This window comes from Arvicola amphibius, chromosome 6, assembly GCF_903992535.2.
Source record: "Arvicola amphibius chromosome 6, mArvAmp1.2, whole genome shotgun sequence".
Lineage (NCBI taxonomy): Eukaryota > Metazoa > Chordata > Mammalia > Rodentia > Cricetidae > Arvicola > Arvicola amphibius.
The window spans coordinates 25,217,948-25,237,653 of NC_052052.2; the positions used below are offsets into that span (position 1 = coordinate 25,217,948).

Genomic DNA, 19,706 nt, shown 5'->3' on the forward strand with positions numbered 1-19,706 from the left:
TTATTCATTTTATGTGTATGAGTGTTTAGACTGCAGGTAAATGTGCACCACATGCGTGCCTTGTGCCTATGGAACCCAAAGCAGGACATCAGATTCCCTAGAACTGGAGTCACAGATAGTTAAAGCCTCCATGTAACTGCTGAGAGCTGTACCCAGGTCCTCTGTAAGAGCAGCAGGTGCTCTTAACTGTTGAGTCATCTCTACAGCCCATTAGAAGCCTTTAAAAAAATAACTATACCCATCCTTCCTTTCCAACAGATCCCTCTTCATTTACTAGCCACTCGCCCCACATAGTGGGGGCACATTTCCTCATACAATATAAAGAAAGGCATTACCAATACAAACTCTTAGACTAAGCAGTACTTTCCTCTTAGCCAAATGCCTCATACCTGTTAAAACACTGTTAGTGTTCGTGGTAGGCTGGAGAGCAGGTATTTTTGCCAACGATATCACACTGGTAATAACTGGTGTTGTAGGAATCCTTGGAGAAGGGAGTGTCGTCACAGCATTTTGAGCTTTAGGAATAATTACTGATACCGACTTTGGGAGCACAATTACTAAAAAAGTGTAATGAGACAGATTAGCATTGTCCCTGCACAATGGAGACATAAAATTTGTAAATTGTTCCATAAAAATAAGGAATAAAATAAATGCTGATTAAAATAAACAATAAAGACAAAGTATAAATAAAAGGGCTACACACAGGAATAAAATTATTTAACCGTTTTTCAGGAAGCAACACAAAGTTCTAACTCTGTGTAATGTTAGTGTGGGTATTGTCATCAAGTCAGTGTCCACTGGGACTTCAAAGAGCCTGATTCTGTAAAACTCCAGCTTCAAAGGTCAATCTAAATCCCATATAAGATGTTCCAAAAATCTAATAATTTTAATATCTAACAGGTTAAATGCCAGGTATTAGGAATAACTAGGAGTTCCTGTTAGTGGGTGTAAGACCCTACACTTAAGCTTATCTCAAATAAAACTTTAACACAACAGTTTTCATAAGCCAATGAGGCTGCTGTCCCTCCATGGGACACTTTTTTCTCTTGCCTAAAAAGAATAAGTTTCATTTTCATATTGTTTATATTATTATATTTTGCTAATATTCATGCTAATTACATTCAATCCTCCTTGTCCTCTTTATCCCTGCAATAGTTCACCTTTTTTTATGCACATATGAAACAAAATAATATTTGTCTTTCTTTTTCCCTCCCACTCCTTCGACCCCTTCCTCTGCCAACACAGTCTCGAATTGGTTTACTTCAACTATATTAGAAAATGAGTATTTTACTACCAACCTGACTAGTCCTAGGGAAGAACTGGCCAATACAAAAGTGTAGAGTAGACATATAAAAAGGGAGTACAAGGTAAGTAAGACCCAAACTGCAAGAAGCAAAAGCATGTGGCGTCTGTCAATTAAGAACTTGAGGTTCGGATCAGAAGACAGGTGCATCAAGTGTTTGACTCAGAATGTATGACTAGGCGGAGACTTTAAGAACATTCCTCACATCCAGTTTGAATTTTTTGAACACATTAGCTGTCCTACTTGTAAAGTTATTTTCTTTTTCAGGAAAGACTCTGATACCCAGAAAGAACTGCTCTACTTTATTTTTTTTTCTGAAATAATTAATGTGTTTCTCTTTTTTTCTTTAGCTGCAAGCAAGATCTGCATCAAATTCTATACCAGTCACAGCCACCATATTAACACACTTACATCCTCTCCCTTTGTTTGCCCTGTTTTTAATTTTTATTTCTAATTATAACTGAGTAGTATGGATCCCTCAGAATAAGTTATATTTACATAAGTTTAATCAAAAGCAATCAAATTAAATTTTCCTATAAGATAAATAAATATATATTTATTTATTTCTTGATTTATGACTGCAAAAAAGCATCAGAATTAATTTTCTCTCAAGGATTATGTGATGGCCTTTTGTCAACTTGACACAAGCTAGGGTAATCTAGGAAGAGGGAACCTCAATTCAGAAAAATACCTACATCAGAATACTCTGTGAGCAAGTCTGTGGGGGCATTTTCTTGATTAATGATTCATGCGGGTACTGTCACTCTTGAGCAGGTGGTCCTGGGTTGTGTAAAAAAGCAAGCTGAGGGAGCAATGGAGAACAAGCCAGTAAGCAGTATTGCTCTATAGTCTCTGTTCAGTTTCTGCCTCTAGGTCCTTGTCTTGAGTTCCTTCCCTGACTTCCCTCAGTGATGGAGTGTGACCTGAGAGTTGGAAGATGAAATAAACCCGTTTCTCTCCAAGCTGCTTTCGGGCATAGTTACCACAGTAATGGAAACCAAACTAGAACAGACTGTCATCAAGAAGAAGACTTTAAGAAGTCCAGCTACCTGCACGCAGTGCAATTCTGTTTGTATGGCAGTACTTCAACTGTGGATGCTGACAGTATATCCTAGCACTGACCTAAAGAGCCCATGAGTCAAGCTTCATTTTACCTTTTTTGTGAACTGGGTCATTTACACTATAGTGGTGGCAAAACTTCAAGACACAGAGCAGGTTACAGAAGTACTTGATGCTGCCGCGCCATTTCAAGGATTCAGTTAGCTTACCCTGACGTTTGCAAGCATCGCACCTGGCTATCTGAGGAGCAAAAGACAAGGAAGGATTACAATGATAAAAATACTGACTGTAAACCAAAGACACGATGAAAACGGTTGATGAGTTTAGTGAAAATGGAAGGCTCCCACTTGAAAGAAATACTGTGGTTAAAAACAGATTCTATTATTTATTCCATATAAGACATCCTAAAGGGCTGGAGAGATGGCTCAGAGGTTAAGAGCATTGCCTGCTCTTCCAAAGGTCCTGAGTTCAATTCCCAGCAACCACATGGTGGCTCACAACTATCTGTAATGGGGTCTGGTGCCCTCTTCTGGCCTGCAGGCATACACACAGACAGAATATTGTATACATAATAAATAAATACTTTAAAAAAAAAAAATATCCTAAAAATTGACTTTCTAAACGTTGCTCTTTTTGTTTCCAAAATTACCAATGAGGTAATATAAAGACAAGTTGTATTTTATATAAGTAAGAAAGACCATACAGAGAAAGAATATGAGCTTTGGAGTCATAAAGACAGATTCACTCTGACAAATATTTAATTAAGTACCCTTTCCTTTTTTTAAAAATTGTATTTACATATTTTATGTATATGCTCTATCTGAATATATGCCTTTATTCCAGAAGAGGGCATCAGATCACACCATAGATGGTGGCAAGCCACCATGCAGTTGCTGGGAACTGAACTCAGGACCTCTGGAAGAGCGGTCAGTGCTCTTAGCCACTGAGCCATCTCTTCAGCCCATAGTACCCTTCTCTTAAGCACTGTGATTGGTCCTTCACCATGTAATGGTTAAAACATATTATATTCCTCCACAAGAAAATTACTCATGGGGTGAGGCAGTTAAGTAGCTACTGATTCCACTAGAGCACTGTGGGTGCAAGGCAGTGTCATCTACTAGCTTCCTCACGGGCATGCTACTCACCTCTCTGCACTGCAGTCTTCTACTTACAAACTGGCAGTGTGCACCTATCTCTCAGGACTGCCACTGGGAACGAGACAACAAGGAAGGAGCACCAGATTTCTATTATTGCTCCTTTAATTACACCTGTCACCATATGCCTCTCAAACATAGGAAAGCAGTAAGATTATCAGTATGTCCCTTGACCTATGAAGGGAGGACAAGGTCTGACTTTAAATTCCTTAGAGTAACCTGAATTGGAGAGCTATTTAAGACAACATTATGTAAATTTCAAACCTAAGAGTTACAAGCAAGGTCATCACATTTTGTAAGTAAGAGAATACAAAAGCACACATATCCTTACTCAACAACAAAATGTCAGGTTAGCAATACAGTTCAGTCGAAGAATATTTGTCTAGTGGGCATGAGGTCCTACATTCAAGCCCCAATACCAGGATGGGATTAGGGAAAGGCCCTCCAGAAATCCTAAATTCTAAACACATTCTCCTCACGTTATTTGAACATATTTTATTTTACTTTTCGAAAGTTTTTTTTTTAATATTTCTTATGGTTTATTTAACTTTATTTTATGTGCATTGGTGTGAAGGAGTCAGATTCCCTGTAACTGGATCTTCAGACAGTTGTGAGCTGCCATGTGGGTGCTGGGAATTGAACCAGGATCCTCTGGAAGAGCAGCCAGTGCTCTTAACCGCTGAGCCATCTCTCTATCCCCTGAACATATTTTAAATTGAAAATGAACAGCACCTATTTCAGAAAGACAAAGAACATGTCCTATTTACCTGATAGTACAGAGCTGTAAACTTGGACATGCATTCTTCACAACAGAAAACTTGAAGCTTGCCTTCTAGTCGATTTTCTACAAAATTTGCAGATGTCTGTAAGCAGTAACTGCACATCTTACAGCAGTTTGTCCATCTTTCTGCAAAGTCTTGAGCAGAGAGGGTCTTGCAAACTGAATGCCAGGAAGGATGAAAGGGAAAGACAAACACACATTAGCTCCAAGACGTGAAGCAAGTGTCTGTAGTGTTTCAGCTGACTTCTAGCCAGGTATGACGACAGGCCTCTGTGCCCAGCATTTGGAACGTGGAGGCAGGAGGATCAGAAATTCCAGGGCAGCCTCAACCACAGGTCAAGTTCAAGGCCAGACCGAGCCTACTTTTAAAAACTTGAGAGACTACTTTGAAAAAAAAAAAAAGGAAGCTGAAGAGATTGCTCAGCAGTTAGAGGCTCTTTCAAAAGACCTGGGTTTTGCCAGGTAGTGGTGGCGCACACCTTTAAAACCAGCACTCAGGAAGCAGGGCAAGCAGTCTCTGTGAGTTTGAGGTCAGTCTGGTCTACAGAGCAAGTTCCAGGGCAGCTAGCGCAGTTACACAGAAAAACCCTGTCTTAAAAAATCAAAATGAATGAATGAATGAATGACCTGGGTTTGGTTTCCTGACATAATTTTTTGCCTCTATATAATAGGATAATCTCCATATTCACAAAACAAAAATTAACATTTAAATATGCTCTAAATATTAAACCATCCATATTCAGAAATATTAGAGGTATTGTATTTTAAATCAAGTTGCAACAAAAGGCTTAAATTCACACTTTACAAACAGGTAGAACAAAAATAAATGAATAAATAAATAAATCTGATATCTTAGCTAAACTTACAAGATTTTCTCACCAGGCGGTGGTGGCGTACACCTTTAATCCCAGCACTCGGGAGGCAGAGGCAGGCAGATCTCTGTGAGTTCGAGGACAGCCTGATCTCTAAGAGTAAGTTCCAAGACAGGCTCCAAAGCTATACAGAGAAACCCTGTCTCAAAAAAACAAAACAAACAAACAAAAAAACCCAAGATTTTCTCTACTAATGTCATTAATTATAGTTTTTGTTTGCTGAGATTACTGAAATGCTTAACAGGACAAATCTTAAGGTGTAGCAAGTATAAACTGCATAAATTTAACCTTGTAAAAATGTCCAAGTAATACTTCGTAAGAGAAAAGGGTTTTGTATTGTTTTTTTGATTTGGTTTGGTTTCTGGTTCTTGGCTTCTTGAGACAGGGTTTCTCTGTGTAACTGTCCTGGCTGTCCTGGAATTCACTTTATAGACCAAGCTGGCTTCGAACTCACCAGAGATCCTCTGCCTACCAAGTGCTGGGATTAAAGGAGTACACCACTTACTGCCCAGCAAGAGAAAAGTTTCTGAAAAAGCATAAGTGGTAAATACAGACTCTCCTCCACACTGTGTGAGTAACAGTGAACCCCGCTCACCTTCACTGCAGAAGGGCTTGTCAACCCCTGAGTACCGCACAACGTCCTTGATGACTTTATATATCTTACAGTAGTCGCACAGAGCCATGACTTTATTTCTCCTTTTGTATTCTTCAGAGCAAACCTCACCACAAAACAGAAACATTCTACCCTGCAAAAACAAATAACAACAGATATCATTAAGCTCTAAGTACAAAGAGGCTGGAAACATGGCTCACTGGTTAAGAGTATACTGCTCTTGCAAAGCACCCACGTTAGGTTGCTCACAACTGCCTACAAATTCAGTTACAAGGGATCCAATGCCCATGGAGACACTTGTGCTCACATGGACATTACCCATCCAATCCCCCCCAACACACACACAATTAAAAATAGTTTTTTAAAAAATCGAACAGCAACTTTCTCTTTTAAGAAGTATTTTTCCAGGCCAGTGAGATGGCTCGGTAGATAAAGGCATCTACTGCCAAGTCTAACAACCTAAGTTTGACCCAGGACTCACATGACAGAAGGAGAGAACCAACTCATGCAAACTGTGTTCCACTTGCACGTCATGACACGTCCATATCCGTGAATACACAAATATACGCAAAATAAATTTCCGTTTTTAAGTTAACACAAACTAAGGAACTGTTGAAGATGAAAAACCAGAAATGCTCTCACTGGGTTTATGCTGTCTCTTTACCTTGTAGAAAAGCAGCTCTGGTTTTGTGGCAAAATGATGGTTACAATACTGGCACCTGAGTCTCATGAACGTATGAGTCAAAGAAATCTGCTGGGACTGTTTAGCTAGAGTTTCCAGAGCAGCTGCTGCAGGCTTGCTGATGGGGCTACTGAAGGAGGAGACGGGGGCACCTTTTCCTGCTGACACTGCAGGCTGCAAGGGTGTGCTCATCACCTCTTGGCCCGGAGATATGGGTACCAATGAAGAGTTTGTTCCCTCTGGCTTGTTAAACACATTCTAAATGAATACAAAGCAAAGATATTACCAAGTAAGAAATAACATAACTTTTGTTTTAACTTTCTCTTTTTAATAAAATCATTGCACATTCTTTTTTAATTTTACTTCTAACAGAAAGAATTTCAGTGACACATCTTCCAGAGCAGAAGGGTTAAAAACTGAAACACTCAAAAGTAACGGACTAGAACAAAAGGTTCCGCATATTTTCCTAAAACGCCTTTCTCAAGCCCTACACATATCACCAACCAACTCCTGTTGGCTCATAGGTGATAGTGGATACACAGGTATCCACCTCTCACCCAGAAAAACCAACAGACTCTTTCCTCTTTCTGTATAATGCACAGAGGAGCTAGAGATGGAATAAGGAGGACTTACAATTCCATGCCAAGAATCATTAAGTTTCTGACCCAGGACACAGGGGTACATGAGCCCCCCTCTAAAGCTTTTGTTCTTCACCATACCCTCTCACAAACCACATTCTAGCTTCTACTCTTTTAAAATAAAAAAGAGAGAACAAGAATGAGTGTGGCAGCACACACCTACAATCCCAACTCTTGGATCAGGAGTTCAAGGCTACACCTGGCTACAAATCAAATTCCAAGGCCAGTCTAGACTACAGGAGGAGACCCTGATGAGAGAGAGGGGGGGGGAAGGGGAGAGAGGGGGAGAGAGGGGGAGAGAGAGAGAGAGAGAGAGAGAGAGAGAGAGAGAGAGAGAGAGGGGAGCCAAAGAAAGTGGAAGGGGAGGAAGGGCACTTGAATCAAGGACCCTGAATAAGAAAGCCCAACAGCTGGTTCATACATTTGTACAAATGACCTCTGAAACATTGCTTGACTAGACTGGGGGTTTGTTTTCTTAAAGCCTGCATTCGAAATCTTCTGACTAAACAGGTGTTACATGCTTGCAATCCCACAACTTCGGAGATAAAAAACAGGATGATTGCCTCATATTTGAAGCCAATCTGACCTACATAGTGAGTTCTTAGCCTCTTTGGGCTATGTAACAAGACTGTCTCAGAAAAGGAAAAAAATGGGCTGGCAAGACGGCCCAGTCATGCCATGTGGCATGTAAACACATACTAAATAAATGTAAAAAAATTATAATTTTTTACAGTGTTTTGCCATAGGCCAATGTTTCAGAGAGCTAGAGGTGCGTACCTGGAAAGCCAGCACGCAGTTGGAGCTGCAGAAACTGCAAATAGTTCCGTCTGACATGGCTACGTGATACTGAGGAACTGCTGCGGTTTTACAACTGTGACACAAAACCTGGAGACCTTAATGACAAAAAATAAAAACAATGAATGTTGCACACATACAAAAATGATACAAAAGTCTACTAGTAGAAAGACAATCAAATATTCAGCACAGACTCTCCTTATTCTTTACGGGACTGGCTCCCAAACATCCCCCAAGGATGCCCAACATCTGCAGAACAGAGGCTCATGTCCACCTCATAGAATGGCATCAGTGTTTGCACACCATCTCTGTACATCCTAAACATCCACTCACAGATACTCTCTATATTACTTACAATACCTAACAAATGCAAATACAACATACATAGCTAACATACTATATTACTTTGAGAAAAATAATTTTAAAAATCTCTGTAATATTCAATTATATTTGCTGAGGGATTTTGTCTTTTGTTGTTGTTTTGAGACAGGGGTCTTAGTAGTAGTTCTGGCTGTCCTGGAACTCTCTGTGTAAACCACAGTGGCCTCAAACTCAAGAGATCCGCCTGACTCTTGCTTCCCCAGTGTTGGGACTAAAGGTGGGTAATCACATTTGCTGAGTAATTCTGAGGTATGGTTGGTCGAATGAGGAAAGTCAACTAACTATAACATAAAAATATCATGGAGCTTTACAGTAATCTCTAAATCTAACTGCAACAACTAACCTCAAATGAACTCCGGTTCATCAAAACCTAACTTAAAGGACCGGAAACATGGCTCAGTGATTAAGAGCACTGGGTGCTCTTTTAGAGGACCTGGGTTAGATTCCTGACTGCCAAATGCTGGGTCACAATCATCTGTAACTCCAGCTCCAGAGACTCTGATGCCCTCTTCTTGCCTCCATAGGCAAGAGGCATACACATAATGCACACAGACATACATGTAGACAAAACAGGCACGTAAAATACAATAATTAAAAAAATCATTTTGTTTGTTTATTTATGTTTTTTGAGACAGGGATTCTCTGTGTAATAGCTTTGACTGTCCTGGAACTTGCTCTGTAGACCAGGCTGGCCTCAAACTTACAGAGACCCGCTTGCCTCTGCCTTCTGAGTGCTGAGATTAAAGGCACGCACCACCACCATACAGCACAATAATTTTTTTCTTTCCTTTTTTTTTAGTTTTTTTAAAATTTATGTATTTATTATATATACAATATTCTGTCTGTGTGTATGCTTGCAGGCCAGAAGAGGGCACCAGACCTCATTACAGATGGTTGTGAGTCACCATGTGGTTGCTGGGAATTGAACTCAGGACCTTTGGAAGAGCAAGCAATGCTCTTAACCTCTGAGCCATCTCCCCAGCCCTTCTTTTAGTTTTTTGAGACAGAGTTTCTCTGTGTAACAGCCTGAGCTGTTCTGGAGCTCACTCTGTAGACCAGGATAGCCTCGAACTCACAAAGAACCACCTGCCTCTGCCTCCCGAGTGCTGGAATTAAAAGGTGTGTGCCACCACCATCCAGCCACAATAAAATATTTTTAAAAAGAAAAAAGACTATCTTAAAACTTAGCAATTATTTTTTATTTTTTTCTACACATAAAACCACAAAGTATATTCTACAAAATGAGTGTATCAGTGCAAATCTGTTTTTCTTTATTTTCAGTTCTTCAAAAGGAAGTCAATCTTGGGTTTTTGGCCTAGTATCTAAGGAAATTAAGAACACCAGGTATGGTCATCTTTAATATGTTACCAAATCTATAAATTTATCAAATTTAATCATTACCTGAAGAAATAACAGTCTTAATCCTGTAAGCAGATAAGCAGTTAATAGAGCAGAAGACCTCTGATCTTCCTGGGTCACTCTCACTCGTCTCAGCAGACGGCTTCACTGAATTCCCCAAGGCATAGAGTGGCTTCTGGGCCAAATTCTATTAGGACAGCAATAACATAAGTGTGTTTAAGCATAAGTTCAAACATAATTACATCACTGTTTCAGATAAGAAAGGGCCAGAGAGAAGGCTCAGTGAGTGAAGTGTTTGCTATGCAAAAGCATGAGGATGTAAATTCAGACTTCCAGATCCCACTTCCCAATCCCACATAAAGCCATGAAATCCCAGTGCTCCTACGGCAAGAAGGGAGGCGGAAACAGCAGTGTGTATATGTAACCCCAGTGCGCCTACAGCAAGAAGGGAGGCGGAAACAGCAGTGTGTATATGTAACCCCAGTGCGCCTACGGCAAGATGGAAGGGAGGCAGAGACAGCAGTGTGTATATGTAACCCCAGTGCTCCTACGGCAAGAAGGGAGGCGGAAACAGCAGTGTGTATATGTAACTCCTACGGCAAGATGGAAGGGAGGCAGAGACAGCAGTGAGCTCATGTAATCCCAGAGCTCCTATGGCAAGATGGGAGGGCAAAGACAGAAAAATCTCCAGAACTCCACAAGCAGCTTGACATACAAAGCTTTAAATAAAGAGACACCCTCCCCGGCCTCAAACAAGGTAGAAGGAGTGGTTGTCCTCTGACACCCACACATATGCCATGGCATGCACACTCATTCATTAATCACACTCACACACGTATGCACACATGCACACACACACACACACACACAAAATCATAATACAGATTTTAAGAAAAAACAAAAAATACAACAACAACAACAAAAAAGCCAAGCCAGGTGTGATATTCAAAGCAGAGAAACAGGAGCCTAAGATCAGTCTTGGCTACAAAACTGAAGAAACTAGTAACTACTCAATTACCAACAAAGCACACTACAAATGATGAATGACGTATGGATAATCATGAAGTATAGAGCATTCTCAGGTGTGATCTGGACTTCAGTTTAGGAAAGATTATCACTTTTAAAGCTACCTAAATTGGATGACTCTTCAGCAGGAGACAGAAATGATGCTTAATTCATATTAAGAGAGCCTACAAAACCATTTCCTTATCAAGCTGAGTGACACACTAAGTAGGGCTAATTATATAATGAACTATAGAGTCAACTCATACTTTTAACAAATAATAATGACCACCACTTACACAATATTAATTTCTGAATGATACCATAAGCCAAACTTTATGGTAAGCAACTGTTAACTCCAAAACTGTCACTAGTACAATAACCAATCATTTAGTAAGGAAGTAAATGGGAAGGAAAAGGATATCATGAAATTTCACACAATCTGCTTAGTAAAAATGGGCCTCAAAAATTTGGAAGAATACAATACCAATCCCAAATTAGGAATGGAATGGATACTTAAGTCACAAGTAAAGAAACATTATTTTCCTGTGAGGATAGTAACTGGACTGCTAAAAGAGGCAGTTCCTAAGAAATGAAATATTTCTTAATAATGAAAGAACATTTTCAACTGCTCCAAGGAATTAAATAAAAAACTTGCTAAGTAAAGGAATGGTGTGATTATGTGCATGCAGGTGCATGAGTGCTGGAGTATGAACATGTGTGTGGGAGTCAGGGTTAACCCTGGGTATCAGTCAGGTGTTATTTACTTTATTTATTTGGTTTTTTGGAGACATGGTTTCTAACCAGCCTGGAATTTCCAAGTAGCTGATGCTTGCTAGTCAGTGAGCCTAGGAATATGCCTTCCTCCACCAGGATTGTAACTGTACACCACTATAACCAGCCATGTGGGTTGTAGCAATGGAATTCAAATCTTCATGTCTGCAACCACTCTACCAACTACCTATCGCCTTAGTCCCTTAAAGATCATTATCTTTTACATCTTTTATAAGAACTTAAAAAAATAAATAAGAAGTGAGGATGATGGTTCAATGGTTAAAGCACTTGCCACACACACACACACACAAAGGGGTTATAGTTAAAATCCCTAGATTTAAAACCCATATAGATGCCAAGTAGATTTGGTGGCCCCTACCTGTAATTTCAGCATTTGGAAGGTCAGATGAGATATCCAGGACAAGATGGCTAATTAGACTAGCTGAATTGGTGAGTTCTGAGTTCAACTGAGAGACTTTACCTCAACGAAGGTACAAAGCAACTGATGACGACTCCTAACACCAACCTCAGACTCATACACGCATGCCCATATACATATAAACGCACACAAAAAGAATAAAGAGAAATCTCAACCAGTAATAATTAAAACTGAAACAGATATAATATTTAACCAGACTATCATTTATTATAAATAATTAGTACCTGAAGTATTACAATGATAGTACCAAACCAACTAAGAATTCATTCCATAATACATCTTAAAAGAAAAAAATAGAATTTCCTTTAGTTTTAGTCAGTTTTGGGCTTTTAATTTTTGCTCACTGGTGCATCTATAAGGAGTTTTCAGTATCAATATTTCACACAACAAGTCATTTGTAAGTTCTGAGTCATAAATAAAATAGAATTTTTTTAAAGTGGCCTGTTTCATCTTAATCATGTCATTACACAACCATCCCATGTGGCGTTTGTCCCCTTTCCCTGGAGAGAAGATCATACCAGGATGAACAGAAGGTAACTCCCACCTTCACTCTGCAACTCACCCTTGCACAGCCAGCTCAGAGAAGAGCCTGCAAGTCCCACAACAGGAACCCACAGCTGCTTGTACACCATCAGGGACAGGAAGGCCACAGCTACTCTAACAATAGCTCTCATGGCCATAGTGCTCACAAATGTTTGCAGTGAGGCTGTTAGTTGTGTGAATTGTGAAAAACAAGCATCACAACAAAGACATTGTGCCACATTTTGATTGATTTCTTCTTCCTCTACTTCCTCCTCCCCTCCCCAAGACAGTTTCTATGTAGCCCTGGCTGTCCTGGAGACCAGGCTAGCCTCAAACTCAGAGATCTACCTGCCTCTGCCTCCCGAGTGCTGGGATTAAAGATGTGTGCCACTATACCTGGTTTTGATATTTAATTTCAAATCTAATCTGTGTATCAGATACACAGATACAAAATAAGCAGAGCCATGTAAAAGAAATCTCTGATTTTAGCCAGGCATGGTAGCATTGTAATCTCTGCCCTTGAGAGGCTGAAACAGCAAGATGGCCTCAAGGTTGAGGCCAATCTGAGTTACATAGCAAGATACTGTCTTTAAAAGAGAGGGGGAAAGGGAGGGGATGAGGGAGAAAAAGAAAAACTACCATGTCTTTGAGCAGAATTCCAATGAACGTGAAATATAACTAACTTACGTCAGTGACCTTCTGACACATCGTGCACTTAGTTGAAATGCCGCTGGTATATATGGTAACAACAGGCTTCTTTAGCTCATAAGAAGATAGGCATAACTGGCTGCAGAAATCTTTGCAGGAAGAGGAATTTTCAAATTTGGCTGTGACCACATCCATTGGATTAATAATCTCTCTAAAAACAAATAACAAAGACAAATGTGCAATGATTCTACCTTCTTCCTCTCTGGGAGTTAAAATGTTATCTCAGCTAGGAGTAACTATTGCATGGTAGAAAAAAACCTACATAAATCATCTGAAACACAGCATTGATGAGCTCTGTAACTTCTCGGTTAAGTGATGACGACTGAAGCATTATTGTCTCCACTATCTCATGTGTAAAGCGGGACTTATAATATCCAATGTAAGCATTTGTACAAGAATTATATTTAACAAAAAAAGACTTCCAGTTCTCTGCTGAATCAATGAAACTAGATCCAGTGGCCATCCCACAACCACAAACCATAGGACCTGTGTTTGCTACTCAACAGCTGCCAATAGCAGAATCATGACTGAGATCACAAATTAATTTTTTAATTAAAATTTTTAAGATGAACTATGAGAGATTAATATAAAAATTAGGATGCTATATAAATCTTAGCTATAAGTGTTGGGAAGAACACAACACAAATAACTTAGCAGTTCTGTGAGATTTGTAGAGCCATTTCATAAGAGCCAATTATTGCAATAAGCACTGAAAGCAACACCCAGTTAGAGGCTAAATGCTGCTCTTCTCAAAGGTATTAAAATTAAAGGAAACATTCAAGATAGAAACACTAGTAGACGGAGACAACAGAGTAATTGATGACTATAGTATTATGCATGCAAGTACAGTGAATGATGACTATATGCTAGTCATTAAATATCACAGAAAACACTATGAAGGAAGTACTATTATCATTTTTACTTTTCAGACAAGGAGACTAAATGAGAGGTTAAATTAAATTGCCTCTCAAAATGGGTCTACTGACACAAGAATTCAAATCCAGAGTCTGGAGTTGATCATCCTACTAGCTGACACCTTGTGCATCTTTCTTTATCTTTATTTTGTGAGACCAGAGTCATCCCTCCTTAGGCACCCACCTTGTTTCTCATGATAGGGTCTTTTACTGGGACCCTCATGTGCCAACTTCCCCAGTGCTGGGATCGCCAACATTCACCATTATGTCCAGCATTTTTAAATGTTTTAATAGGATTTCACGGTGTAGCCTTGGCTGGCCTGGAATTCACTATGCAGACTAGGCTGGCCTCAAAGTCAGAGACCCATCAACTTCTGTCTCCCAAATGCTGGAATTAAAGGCGTGAGCTACTGTGTCCAGCAGTATGCCCGTCATTTTACAAGGATGCTAGGGATCAAATTCAAGTCCCCATGCTTGTAGAGCAAGCTGTTTACCAACCAAGTCATTTCCCCAGTCCACATACCTTTATTATTCACAACTACTGCATAATAAGCTATGAAAGGATAATAAAAATTAACTAAACTTTCTAAAATTCTCCTAAGCTTAAAAATTCATGTGCTTCTACAGGGTGTGGTGGTTCAATAGCACTGGAGTGGAGAAAGGCAGGAGGATTCAGAGTTCAAGGTCAAGAGCCAGAGAAATGGTTCAGTGGTTGAGAGCAATGGCTGTTCTTCCAAAGTCCTGGGTTCATTTTCTATCGCCTACATGGCAGCTCACAATGGTCTGTAACTCCAGTTCCAAGAGATACAACACTCTCATACAAACATACATGCAAAAGACTAAAACAAACAAAAAAATCATTAAACAAAAAATAGTTCAAGGTCATCCAAAGCTACAATGAAGTCTAGGCTATGCTAGTCACTGTCTCACAAAACAATCATAAAAAGCTGGCGAGATTACTTAGCTGGCAGAGATCCATGCCACCAAGTCTAATAACCCGAATTGAATGAATGGGACCCTCACAGTGAAGCCTACTACCACAAGTTGTTTTCTGACCTGTGTGTGTGCGCATGCACACACACAGAAAACATACAGGATAAATAAATACATATAAAATTTTTTGAACCAATCAACCAAACATCAAATATGTGCTTGCATATAGATAAAGTGGTAATTCTGAAGTGTGATTTTTCACTAAAAACAGTAATAAATTATATTTAGTCAGACGTAATGGTACACATCTATAATTCCAGTACTTGAGACATAGGGGCAATAAGGATCACGATTTCAAAATCAGCTATGTAAGTTAGTTCAAGACTGGTCCGGGTTACATGAAAACTTGTCTCAAAAACAAACAAAAAGCAAACAACAACAACAACAACAACAAAACTGGGTTGGAGGACCAAGGAGGCTGAGTCTGATGAAGCAAGACTCTGCTGATACTCTCCTCCCAGACAAATGGGTGGAGAGACCAGCCCTTATCTGTGAAAACCACAGGGCCGACTCTTACTAGCCAACATTTTCCAGCTCTGTCTTTGCTATTTTTTTAATTAATTTAACATCTATTGAAGAGAAGTGGATATGCTTACTCAACATTGTAAAAATAAAACAACAAAACAAAAACCTGTGGCTGAAGAAATGGCTCATGGGTCAAGAACACTGGATGCTCTTCCAGAGGACCCAGGTTTGATTCCTAGTACCCACATGCCAACTTACAACCATCTGCCAACTCCAGTTCCAGGACATCTGAAGCTTTCTTTGGCCTCCTCTGGCACCAGGCACACATGTGGTGCACAGACATACATGCAGGCAAAACACCCATATACATAAAAATTAAGAAAACACCATGTACATATTATTATTATATAATTATAAATACAAAATTACTTAAATTCTTTATAAGATCTCATTTATTAAGCATTTATAATGTGCTAAGTTATGTGCTAATGCTGCCTCATTAAAATCCTAGGAAGTGCATATTATTCAATGAAAAAAAAAAAACGATGTTCAGGAAAGTCAAAACAGCAACATGACACTGCCTCAAAAAAAAAAAACAAACAAACAAACAAAAAAAAACAAACAAAAAAAAACACAAGCAAGGCACTGGTGGCATATGCTTTTAATCCCAGGACTCAGAAGGCCGAGGCAGGTGGAACTCTTTGAGTTTTAGGCCAACCTGGTCTACAAAGCGAGTTCCAGGACAGCCAAGGCTTTCACGAAGAGAAACCCTGTCTCAAAAAAACAAAAAAGAAGTAAAGTGAGGAAGTCAAGAATGAGAGCGCACAACTCTAATCCCAGCACTTGAGACAGAGGCAGGAGGACCTCTGTGAGTTCGAGACCATCCTGGTCTACATAATGAATTCCAGGACAGCCAGGGCTATACAGAGAAACCCTGTCTCAAAAATTAAACCAAAGCAGCAAATGAAAGCTTAGGAAGCCTGTACTTGGAGCAGTTTGTGCAGATTCTCTTGAGCTGATATGGCAGGCAGGCAGCTGAGGAGTATCTCGTGATGCATTCCGTGGAACAGAAAAGCTGAGCACAGCCTGTCTTATGAAGTATTTTTTTACAACCAGAACAAAACAGATGAGCAGTCGGAGCTGGAGTAGTTGATGCATTTGAGCCGGGTGATGGTGGACGAAGCTGAAAGCCTAGCAAGACAAGATAAGAAACAAAATAAACACACAGGAAAAAAAAAAAAGAAATTTCAGTTTCACAAATGCATATATTTTATTTTCAAGAAAAAAAAACTTGTGGGGGCTGGAGAGATGGTTTAGTGGTTAAGAGCACTGGCTGCTCTTCCAGAGGTCCTGAGTTCAATTCCCAGCAACCACATGGTGGCTCACAACCATCAGAATAAGATCTGGTGCCCTCTTCTGGCGTGTGGGCATACACGGAGACAGAATGTTGTATACATAGTAAATAAATAAATCTTTAATAACAAAAAATTATTAAAAAAAAGAAAAAACTTGTCAGTTTTGAGTCATTATACTAAAAAAACAATAACCATGCTCCAAAGCAAAGGGTTCTAACTTTTTATTACCACCAGTCTTTATAAGTATTATATTTTAGTTAAAAACCAGTTATCTTATACACATGTTAGACAAGATCTTTTATCTCTCGAGACAGCGTCTCACTATATATAGACCAGGATGACCACCTGTCTCAGACTCACAGGTACTAATTACAGGTCTGAACCACTTCAGTCACTTGCACACACATGTGCACGTTTAACTTAAAAAGAAGGGCTTTTGCCGGGCGGTGGTGGCACACGCCTTTAATCCCAGCACTCGGGAGGCAGAGGCAGGCGGATCTCTGAGTTCGAGGCCAGCCTGGTCTACAAGAGCTAGTTCCAGGACAGGCTCTAGAAACTACAGGGAAACTCTGTCTCGAAAAACCAAAAAAAAAAAAAAAAAAAAAAAAAAAAAAAAAAAGAAGGGCTTTTGTTTAGTTTTGTTTTTTCAAGACAGGGTTTCTCTGTGTAGTTATGGCTGTCCTGGAACTCACTCTGTAGACCAGGCTGGCCTCGAAATCAGAGACCCACCTGCCTCTGCCTCCAGAGTGCTGGGATTAAAGACGTGTTCTACCATACCCAGTTAGAAGAAATTTATAAAATATACATTTCCTTAATCGATGCATCACCTTCTGATATAATCTTAACGTTTTCCATTTTTTTAAAAGGCCCATGGTGATCAGTTTACACATTGAAAAATATACTAATGGAGGAGAAAGGTCTCCAGGCAGAGGTACTTCCCTTGATTCCACTAAACAAATTCCAAAGGTAACACACTTAGCTGGTTCTATTTCTTACCAAGAGGAGTGTCATTAGCTGAGAATACAGCACTAATTTTCAGTTCACTTTCCTGAAGTCCATATTCCTTAAAAACAAGGGAGGGGAAAGGGAGAGAAATAAATACAATATGCACGATTAAACTAGAAATTCAATTAAAAATATGATTCTGAGCTCAGCGATGGAAGTGCACCCCTCTAGCCCCTGCAGCACTTGGGAGGCAGAGGCAAGTGGATCTCTGTGACTTGGGGGCCAGCCTGGTCTACAGAGCAAGTTCCAGAACAGACAGAAATACACAGAGAAATTCTATTTCAAAACCCTATCTCAGAAAAAAAAAATCTGATTCTGTCACATTCATCTTTTATACACCCTAATCATAGTCTCCTTCATAAATACCTCAAAAATCACAATTATTAGAATAGATATACTGTTTACAAAGACCATCTTCCAAAATTAGAAAACATTTACAGTTGTATCTATTTTTCAAAAGTAATCTTGGTAGATGAAAATATATATAATATAAAATGTTCCAATCTTGAACACTACTTATTTGGGTATGTTTGTGTATGTGCATGTGTGAGGGTAAATGTGTGCTCGTGCATGTAGATACTAGAGTTCAATATCAGGTGTTTTCCTCAATCACTATACACTTATTTATTAAGCTAGGGTCTCTCATTCATTAAAGTCAGAGTTTACCAATTGCCTAGACTAATCCAACAAGCTCCAGAAATCCTCTTATCTCCCCAGCACAGGGATTACAGTGCATGTTCAATTTCCTAAATTTGCTACCAACATTTTTATTGTAAAATACACAAAAGGTACAACAAAAGCAATTTCCTGGTTTTGCTTCAATCAGTTTATCTGGTGAATAAGAGAATCCAATGAATAGTGACACCTAAACACTGATTTTGAAAAATCAATGAATTCAAGTTACCCAACAATAAATACCTGTATTTGCATTCTAACACCCAGTAAGACATCCAGTTTCCATGGAAGTGTTGACTGTAACCCTCAGAATTTCCTGACCAGCTCCCTCTGCCACTGCAGATTTTCCTCTCCAAGGAAGTCTCAGAGTTAATATGACTACATGAAGTCTGGTCACCCCTTACCTGAGCTGTTTCTAAAAGTGGACTTCTAGCAATCGGGTATTTCATATAGGTGCAGTCCTTCAGTGACATTTCAGATTTTTAGGTAGTTACTGGAAATCTGATATCAGATAGATATACTTGCACATGTGAGTACTTGCACACTACTTATTTCTTATGATATATTCAAGAGTGATAAATGAGTGATTTATAATTAATATTTAGTTGAATATTTAATATAAAATTAAGTGTGAGTGACATAAAGTTTAGATTTCAATTAATAATTTTTTTCCCTTTGAGACAGTCTCACATGCCAAGGCTGACCTTGAATTTCTGATCCTTCAGGCTCTCGCTAGGATTATAGGCATGAGCCACCACACCTGGCTTATGCAATGCTGGACTGAACCCAGAACTTTGTTCATTTTAGGCAAACATACTCTACCAACTAAGCTAAGGCTTTAGCCCCTAAATTAGTAACTTTAGCCAATATATTTACAAGCTGTCATATCTATTAATAATCAACAAGATACAAAAGGTTCAATGCGAGTTGGGCAGTGGTAACTCATGCCTTTAATCCCAGCATGTGGAAGGGCTTGAACTCTGAGATCCCCTTACTTCTAAGGCCAGCCTGGTCTACAGATCAAGTTCCAGGACAACCAGTCTCAGAGGGAAAAAAAATTCAATGCAGTCTGCTTATTATATATAAAGTCATCACAATGGGAGCTGATTCATCAGTTAAGAGTACTTCCAACTCTTCCAGAGGGCCAGAATTTGGTTCCTAGTTCCACCACTGGACAGCTTACAACTGCCTGTAACTCCAGCTCCAGGGCACACATC

General features: G+C 39.4%; 1 protein-coding gene and 1 non-coding gene across 4 annotated transcripts in view; one reads left to right on the forward strand and one right to left on the reverse strand.

Moving 5' to 3' along the window:
- Positions 1–19,706, reverse strand: part of Zmym6 (zinc finger MYM-type containing 6) — a 45,452-nt gene that overhangs the window by 13,698 nt on the left and 12,048 nt on the right. For 2 of the 3 annotated variants that reach the window (XM_038333625.1, XM_038333624.1), the window contains exons 3-12: positions 17,806–17,872; positions 16,441–16,645; positions 13,062–13,233; positions 9,680–9,824; positions 7,880–7,995; positions 6,447–6,722; positions 5,765–5,915; positions 4,284–4,456; positions 2,458–2,602; positions 390–557 (exon numbers count right to left, since the gene is read on the reverse strand). In XM_038333625.1, the coding sequence (XP_038189553.1) occupies positions 390–557; positions 2,458–2,602; positions 4,284–4,456; positions 5,765–5,915; positions 6,447–6,722; positions 7,880–7,995; positions 9,680–9,824; positions 13,062–13,233; positions 16,441–16,645; positions 17,806–17,872 (1,618 nt within the window). Of the gene's footprint in view, positions 1–389; positions 558–2,457; positions 2,603–4,283; positions 4,457–5,764; positions 5,916–6,446; positions 6,723–7,879; positions 7,996–9,679; positions 9,825–11,792; positions 13,234–16,440; positions 16,646–17,805; positions 17,873–19,706 lie in introns of those variants that run through there. The other variant, XM_038333626.2, reaches the window with a different exon arrangement.
- Positions 15,390–15,518, forward strand: LOC119818149. Its single transcript, XR_005286056.1, has one exon.